The 9092-nt window shown below is 46.6% G+C and overlaps 1 protein-coding gene across 2 annotated transcripts in view; it reads left to right on the top strand.

The window, feature by feature from the left end:
- The window catches only part of SALL1 (spalt like transcription factor 1), a gene marked incomplete at both ends in the record, with an annotated part of 13564 nt that extends 9130 nt beyond the window's left edge, over positions 1–4434 (top strand). For both annotated transcript variants that reach the window (XM_082489548.1, XM_082489547.1), the window contains 2 exons: positions 1–2914; positions 3994–4434. The exon at positions 1–2914 is cut by the window's left edge and continues 499 nt beyond it. In XM_082489548.1, coding sequence (XP_082345674.1) covers positions 1–2914; positions 3994–4434 — 3355 coding nt within the window. The remainder of the gene's footprint in view (positions 2915–3993) is intronic.
- Positions 4435–9092: the final 4658 nt, after the last annotated feature.

Raw genomic sequence — 9092 nt, 5'->3', positions numbered from 1 at the left:
GGCAGTAGCACAGTTCTCACAGGAAGCGAGGTGTAACGGTGCATCAAACAGCAAGCTCGCCGTACCTGCCCTGATGGAGCAACTGTTGGCGTTGCAGCAGCAGCAGATCCATCAGTTGCAACTGATTGAACAAATTCGTCACCAAATACTGTTGTTGGCTTCCCAAAATACAGACATGCCAACGTCTTCTAGCCCTTCTCAAGGTACTTTACGAACATCTGCCAACCCCTTGTCCACATTAAGTTCCCATTTATCCCAGCAGCTGGCTGCAGCAGCTGGATTAGCACAAAGCCTTGCTAGTCAGTCTGCCAGCATCAGTGGTGTGAAACAGCTACCCCCTATACAGCTACCTCAGAGCAACCCTGGCAACACTCTAATTCCATCCAGTAGTGGCTCTTCTCCAAATATTAACATACTGGCAGCAGCAGTTACAACACCGTCCTCAGAAAAAGTGGCTTCGAGTATTGGTGGCTCACAGCTCAGCAACCCACCAGTATCAGCATCATCTTCACCAGCTTTTGCAATAAGCAGTTTATTAAGTCCTGCATCTAATCCACTTCTACCTCAGCCCGCTCCTAGTAACTCTGTTTTCTCCAGTCCCTTGTCCAATATCGGAACACCTGCAGAGGATTTAAACTCCTTGACTGCCTTGGCACAGCAAAGAAAAAGCAAGCCACCAAATGTAACTGCTTTTGAAGCAAAAAGTAATTCGGATGAGGCGTTCTTTAAGCATAAATGCAGGTTCTGTGCTAAAGTGTTTGGGAGTGACAGTGCCTTGCAGATTCATTTACGTTCTCACACTGGCGAGAGGCCGTTTAAATGCAACATATGTGGAAATAGGTTCTCCACAAAGGGAAACTTAAAAGTCCACTTCCAGCGTCACAAAGAAAAATACCCTCATATTCAAATGAATCCATACCCGGTGCCAGAGCATTTGGACAATATCCCTACAAGCACGGGTATTCCTTACGGGATGTCTATACCCCCAGAGAAACCTGTCACGAGCTGGCTGGACAGCAAGCCAGTCCTCTCCACTCTGACGACTTCTGTTGGCCTGCCACTCCCACCAACGATTCCAAGCTTGACCCCGTTCATCAAAACTGAGGAGCCTCAGCCGATTCCCATTAGCCATCCTTCTGCTAGCCCTCCCTGCTCTGTCAAGAGTGACTCGGGAACAGCTGATCCCACATCAAAAATTTCCAATGGACTTTCTGAAGAGGTAGAGGCTGGTGCTTTGCCTACCTCAAATGGCAAAATGGAAGAAAACCCTCAGAACACAAGCACCATCGCTAACGTGAGCAGCTCCGTGAGCTCACCGGCAGCAGACTCGAGCTCCAGCGGTGTCACCACTTTTACAAATCCACTGATGCCTCTAATGTCAGAGCAATTTAAGGCAAAGTTTCCATTTGGAGGACTATTGGATTCAACGCCAGCATCTGAAACTTCAAAATTGCAGCAACTGGTAGAAAACATTGACAAAAAGGCAACCGATCCTAACGAGTGTATCATTTGCCATCGAGTTCTCAGTTGCCAGAGTGCACTGAAAATGCATTATCGCACACATACCGGTGAGAGGCCATTTAAATGTAAAATCTGTGGTCGCGCTTTCACTACTAAAGGCAACTTAAAGACTCATTACAGTGTCCACCGTGCCATGCCCCCGCTGAGAGTACAACATTCGTGTCCGATCTGCCAGAAAAAATTCACCAACGCCGTTGTGCTACAGCAGCATATCCGAATGCACATGGGAGGGCAGATCCCCAACACCCCAGTCACGGAAAACTATCCTGAGTCAATGGAATCAGATACAGGATCTTTTGATGATAAGAATTTTGATGATATAGACAACTTCTCAGATGAGAACATGGAAGACTGTCCTGACAGCAGCGTGCCAGATACACCTAAATCTGCAGATGCATCACAAGACAGCTTGTCTTCTTCCCCTCTGCCCCTGGAAATGTCAAGTATCGCTGCTTTGGAAAATCAGATGAAGATGATCAATGCAGGACTTGCTGAACAACTGCAGGCAAGCTTAAAGTCAGTTGAAAATGGGTCAGTGGAAGGGGATGTTTTGACCAACGATTCGTCATCTGTAGGTGGCGATATGGAAAGCCAAAGTGCTGGAAGCCCTGCTGTCTCAGAGTCTACCTCTTCCATGCAGGCCTTGTCCCCATCCAACAGCACTAACGATTACCACAAGTCACCGAGTATCGAAGAGAAACCAGTAAGAGCTTTACCAAGTGAGTTTGCCAACGGTTTGTCTCCGACCTCTGCTAACAGTGGTGCTTTGGACTTGACGTCTAGTAACACTGATAAAATGATTAAAGAAGAGTCTCTGAGTATGCTCTTCCCTTTCAGAGATAGAGGAAAATTTAAAAACACCGCATGTGATATTTGTGGCAAAACATTTGCTTGTCAGAGTGCCTTGGACATTCATTACAGAAGTCATACCAAAGAGAGACCATTTATTTGCACAGTTTGCAATCGTGGCTTTTCCACAAAGGGTAATTTGAAGCAGCATATGTTGACACATCAAATGCGAGATCTACCATCACAACTTTTTGAGCCCAATTCCAGTATCGGCCCTAATCAGAACTCTTCAGTTATGCCTGCTAACTCACTGTCGTCGCTCATAAAGACTGAGGTTAACGGCTTTGTGCACAGCTCTCCTCAGGATAGCAAAGAAGCACCCTCTGGTCTAGTTGCTTCGGGGCCGCTGTCCTCCTCTGCCACGTCCCCTGTCCTGCTCCCCGCTCTCCCCAGAAGAACCCCCAAACAGCACTACTGCAACACGTGTGGGAAAACGTTTTCTTCCTCCAGTGCTCTGCAGATCCACGAAAGGACACACACTGGTGAGAAACCTTTTGCCTGCACTATATGTGGAAGAGCATTCACAACAAAAGGCAATCTGAAGGTACTTTTCCCTCTTGCTGTTCTTAGGTTTCGTTTTCTTCTTGCTGGGGGTTTTTAACTTTTTTACAGCTGTTAATGTTGCAAGCGGTGGTACCCTTTGGGTATCTGTGGTGTGACAAACGGTGTGTTTAGTCAGTTCTGGTAGACCTAGATGGCCTCTTGTTGAGTGCTCGTGCTGGCAGCCGGTCCGAAGTATGAGCTGTTTTTGATGCTTAATTAAAATTCATCTACCAGCAAAGACTGTCTGTGTAGAGTGTGAAATGGAACAGCCAAATGATGGTAAGGAGTATCAATTAACGGAGAAATGCGTTTTGTAACTCACGCACCTCTTTAAGAAGTGAAAGGCTCTTGAATATGCTGTTTTTCATAACTATCGTGTAAGATGATGAGTGGTTAAAAAAACTATTAACATAATTCTGGAACTAATGGGCATTACTTTAATTGATTATATAACTAACATTTCCTACTGATACGTGTTTGAAAAAGCAAATATACTCAAGTTTTCGAACACCAGTTGAGCACTTTACTGTGTACATTTTTCTGTTGACAGAGTATTTCTCTAGAGGTTGCTGCCAGTAATGTGAGATGAATAATTACTTTCAGGCCATTCTGTCTCTACACGAGGCTCTCCGATGAGCAATCAGTAAAGGATACTTTCTGCCTGTCTGAAAAGGACGTTTATAGGGTAAAGGGTGTCAGATACAATACTTACCATTGCAATGAAAGTGGACGTAGCAATTCTAGCCCTGAAAGCAGCTATCTGCAATTGACGGGATAACGTGAAGTCATTATAAACTAAATACATGTAATAAAAAAAAAAAAAAAGAGTAACAAGCAATGCATTGTTCAGCAGGGAAACAAGGTATTCTGGGTAATGGTGACGGGCTAATCCAGAAGAAGTTTATTTGTTATTCCAGATGGGAAATTGAGCCCTGCATCCGCTACCTTTAGTGTGGAGCATTATGTAACCAGACTGGACATGTTCATGGACTGCTGCCTTCTCTGTGATCAAAATAAGTTTGAAATCCCTGTCAACCCCTATTTTTTTGTTTGTTTGTTTCTTGCTTTCTTTCTTTTCAGGTTCACATGGGCACTCACATGTGGAACAGTACTCCCGCAAGACGAGGCAGACGACTTTCTGTAGATGGCCCCATGACATTTCTAGGAGGCAATCCTGTAAAGTTCCCAGAAATGTTTCAGAAGGATTTGGCTGCGCGGTCGGGGAATGGAGACCCCTCCAGCTTCTGGAACCAGTATGCAGCAGCACTCTCCAATGGCTTGGCCATGAAGACCAACGAGATCTCCGTCATCCAGAATGGCGGCATCCCTCCGGCGCCGGGGGGCCTGGGCAACGGTGGGAGCTCTCCCATCAGCGGCTTGACAGGAAACCTGGAGAAGCTCCAGAATTCAGAACCCAATGCACCTCTAGCTGGTCTGGAGAAAATGGCAAGCAATGAAAATGGGACAAACTTCCGTTTTACGCGTTTCGTGGAAGACAACAAAGAAATCGTAACAAACTAGGAAAAAAAACCTCCCTAAATAACATTCCTGCAAATAGTGCAACCTAGGGTTGCTTTGTTCAAGCTGCAGGCTGCAACATTACAAAGACTTTCTTTTGTACCATGTTCTACTTCTAGAGTTCTAAGAGAGCTTATTTATTAGTGATATAACCTTGCTTTGCAAACAAATGCAAGCATTAACTTTGGTCTCCTGTATTTTGAACTAAATACTAATCGACTAGAGTGCTGTAAACTTGCTGTAACATTTATGGCAGTTGCAAGTCTGTTCTGCTAGGTGATCTTATTCTGGCATTAACTTATTTTCTATATCCAGTTTAACATGAACTCTGGTATTGATGCGATGCCTCAGTGATGCATTAGGTCTCTAATAAAAATCTGTATATAAATGTACACTTTGATCCTGCTGGAAGTTTTATCAGCAAACACATTGTTTAATTTTTCCAAACAGAATTAAGTAAAGGACTGAAAGAATATAGACTGAACAGTGTGGGTCCTTTACACAGCTCAGTTTTTGATTTTTATTATAAAATTAAAACTGCTTTAATTTTTGTAGGTTTAACATTTTCTGTTTTGAACTGTTATTTGTATTGTGCTTTTTACTTGAGTCGTCTTAAATGTTAATACGTTTCTGTACAGTAATAAGCACGCAGATTATTAGAGAAGATACTCAAGTGTTGTTTTGGTAGTTGAAACTGAGACGTAACATTTTGCCTTGTAGGTATATTCATAGAAAATGTGCTGGACTTTCACAATGCTGCTAAGTATGGCATCTTGAACAACTTCCGTGGACAACTGTAGATGCTCCTGTATATACAATAAGACATCACTTTCATTAAAATGTACATATGTTCCTTACAAGACCAAGCCCTACTCCTTGACCAAGGGAACAAGTATAGTGTTTGTTTATTTTGTATTAGATATTGGGGGGGCAGGGGGAACCTTGGACTGTTACATGCACTTTCTTGGAAAGTTGAAAGGAAAAGAGGTCCAGTTTCTTTAACATTTAATACTTACTAACAGCAGAGATACTGTAATTTTACTCGAGTAATCAAATACATTTTTGCAACAGATAAAATTCGCTGTCTCTGTGTTTTTAAAGTGTACCTGTATTTAGTAATCACTTTGTATTATTTAGCCTTTCCCTTGGTTAACATGAACTGTCCAGGTTGTATGTGTGTGTTTATATTTGTAAGTATGGGTATACATATATGTATTGCATATTAATTGCTAGTATATTTTTCATACCCCCTAATAGTGGGAAATTTCTCCTTAACTATTCAACTCCTCCTCATAAAATTGTAGATATTTTGGCATTTTTAATTTCTTTATAGAAAAAAAAAATGCTGCTAGCAGAGACCTTATTGAGCCTACGTAAGTTTCCTTTGAAGGAAATAATTTATCACATTTAAGGCTTGATTTGGTTCAAATGCTTTATATTTGATATTAATTTTATTCTATGAGATTGTATGTTTGTGGCATGCTTACGCTGCTATATCTGTGTTAAGATGTCCACTTGCAAGCCTCCATATATTATATGGGGATTATAACTTGATTGTAAAAAAAAAAAAAAAAAAACTTGCTTTGGCCTTGCACATGATTTGGCTTCCCTTATGCACCTGCAATGATCATTAACCTCAGTGGGAGTTTAGGGAAACAGAATTCAGCCCGATATCTTCACCCAGTAGAGTCTTATCTGCTCACATTATTATTTATGACAAATAAATCAGTTTGGCTGCCTTCAAATTATGCCTTCAAAAAACCCCAACAGGAATAACCAGTTTTATGTTTGTGTGACTATATATATCTATATTTTTTTTACAATTCCAAACTGCAGGTATTTTGTGTTATGGGATTTGCTTTAATATCGGGGGCAGGGGGGGAGTTGCTTGCCTTTTTCAACAAGAAGTAATCGCTTTCCTCTTCCCCCCAGTAGCTTGAGTTGTAAATTGGGCACCGTAGAGGATTTAGCACTGAAAAGCTGGGGTGAGAACTACTTTTCTTGAGGACTTTTACCCTTCTTCATATGATAATGACTCCTTACTAAAGTATTAACGCTGTAGTCTGAATACCTCTTGGACTTCATGTCTTTAGAACTTTTTCCTGTTCGAATGTGATGATTCATCTGGTACATGATATGCATTTTTGTTAACATGTAAGTTGTACACTAGAGCCAGCTGGCTTGTCAATGTGAATATTTAAGAATTTCCAGTCACCTTTTGGTCTCAGAAAAAAAGGTAAATTAAACGCATTTTGATGATTTTATCTATGAAATACTAACTAATTCTCCTTTTAAACTGAGTTTAGGCTGTGCAGCAGAAGAGCAAGGCAGGGTTAGTAGACCCCAGCGCTCCGGGAGGGTTCCCTCCCTTCGGGCGGCCCGAGTTCCCTTGGCGGCGTTCACTCCAGCCCTCCGGCCTCTTCTCACGCCAAAGCGAGGGCTCCGGGGCCGAGGACCCTCAGCCCCGCCGGGGAAGGGGCAGCGGCCCGGCCCGGGATGCCGCGCCCTGGGCAGTCGGGCCCCGCGCTCGCGAGCCTCCCCCGGCACCCCGACGCTCCCTGCCGCGGGGTAACGTCTGCGCTTGGCGGCTTTTTTCTGGGGAAAAAAAAACCCAAACAAACAAACAAAAAAACCCACCAAAACCAAAAAGCCCACCTCCAGAAAACACATCAAACCCCTAAATGTTAGCAATTGTCTTTCTAGTATCGTCGCGCCCGGGGGTCCCTGCCGTCTCCCTCGTGCCTTAGGCGGAGCCCACGCGCCCCGCGAGGACACCCGTCAGCCCGCTGCTCGCGCTCCCTTGGGTAGGGTGGGGTGAGGCGGGCACGGCTCGCGCACTCGGGCGACCGTTGGGGGCAGCTGAGGTAATTCCCCCCCGCCCCGCTCCGAGGGGCAGCGGCGACCGCGGAGGGGCCGCGGGTCGCCTCGCTGCCTGACGGGCGACAGACCTTTTTCTCCCCTCAGCCTTTTCGGAAGCGTTTCCCGGAGGCTGCGGGGGGAGCCTGAACCGGGAACCGAGGCTGCGGCGGGCGAGGCTCCTGGGGACACCTTCCCCCCCCCCGCCCCGGGCCGCTTGATTGCAACGATTGAGCCCAGCTGGGCGGGGGTTGCCCTAATAAGCCCGTGCGCTGCCCTGCTGCGTCTCTGCTGCCGTTTCACTTCGTGCTTCCCTCGCTACAGTCTCCGAAGGTGGGTGCTGAGGTGGGGTTGGGGAGAGGACGAATTACAACCGTTGCTCAGTGCTTCCCGCTGCGCGGGGCTCGGCGGAGGGTGCCCGGGCTGTTATTCCCACGCTGCACAGGGGCTTTTCGTTCCCTTTCTCTTGCCGTCTCCGAACGGAGCTGCGCTCCGGCCCGCTGCGGGAGCTGGCTGCGTCCCCTGAGAGTGCTGAGGCCGTGCCCCGCGGGGTTAGGGTCGGCTCGGGGCTCCGAGCAAATTATCCCCCCCGCCCCATTCTGCCGGAGAATGGGGGGGGGGGGGGGAGAAGGGTATAATTCGCTCTGGAGATGCGGAATGTTAAATTTCCCGTTACTTGACACCAGACCGTGGGGACTGGGGGAAGTTACCTCTCCCCAGAGCTGTGCTCTGGCAAGCGCACAAAGGTGCCCGCGTCGCCTCGCAGCTGGGCGCCGCGCTACCTCGCCGCAATTACCCAGCGCAGGATTCCCTATTCACAGACGCTGGATTAATCCGTATTCAAGAATAGATTTTTTTTTTCTTTACGGTTTTGTTTGCGCGGACGCATTTTTCTCATTAGCAACTAAGTTTTCTTCCCCTTCCCCCCCTTCTTGCCCGTCACAATTTTATCATCCATTAAAATAAAGCACAGTGGGGTGGGCTTTTTTTTTTTTTTTTTTAACTTCTAAGCGCCAACGATCGTTCAGCGCATTCGTTTAATCAGCCCGAGTAATTTTCTTCACCCAGAAACAGACGTGATTTATTTAAGAATTGGGCTAACAGCCTGCGAAACTTCCCCGCTTGGGAAGAGCCGGCGGCGGAGCGGCCGGAGGCGTCTGGCCGGGGAAACCGCGGGGCTGACCCTCCCGCCGGGCATTTGTTTGCTAGCCTGTGAATTTGCGTTTTTTCCCCGAATGCCACGAGGAGGAGAGGAAGCCAGGACGTGGCGGCGACTGAGAGAGAGGAGCTGGGGGCGCGCCGTTCACCTGACCGCGGTCAGGTGAACGGCGCGCCCCCCGGTAAACTGGGGAGACGTAGCGGGGCAGATGGAATGAAAGACTGAAAAGAGCGCGAAGGGCTAATCAAAAAGACTCGCTATACCAGCAAAGGGAGGAGAGAGAGGAGTCAGGGCATGTTTCTCTATCGGCGAGGCAGGGGTGAGAAGAGAAGGGGAGCAACAAATTGCCTGGCTGATTTCGTGTGTTGATGACGACCAAATCCTAAGCCCTTTTCTCAGGGAAAAATCGGATGAATTTCGTGTTTCTTCCTAGGCTGGGTTGCCGTTTGAGATTTAGGGACAGGTTGCAAGCCCTCCCTGCTGCAGCGGTCAACAAATCTCTCCAACCGTGCCTTGGAAAGCATATTTGCTGACCATCAAAGTGCAACAGTTGCTGCTTGGTGTGTCTTTTTCTTTGGGGCATGCTTCCTGCTTTTGGGAGTCCTGAAGTCACAAGTCAGCTGGTTGTATCTTTGCAAGAGGCCAG

Source organism: Vanellus vanellus (genome assembly GCF_965231255.1).
Source record: "Vanellus vanellus genome assembly, chromosome: 12".
Taxonomy (NCBI): domain Eukaryota; kingdom Metazoa; phylum Chordata; class Aves; order Charadriiformes; family Charadriidae; genus Vanellus; species Vanellus vanellus.
The sequence above is the reverse complement of the archived record's forward strand: the minus strand, read 5'-3'. Positions and strand labels throughout refer to the sequence as shown.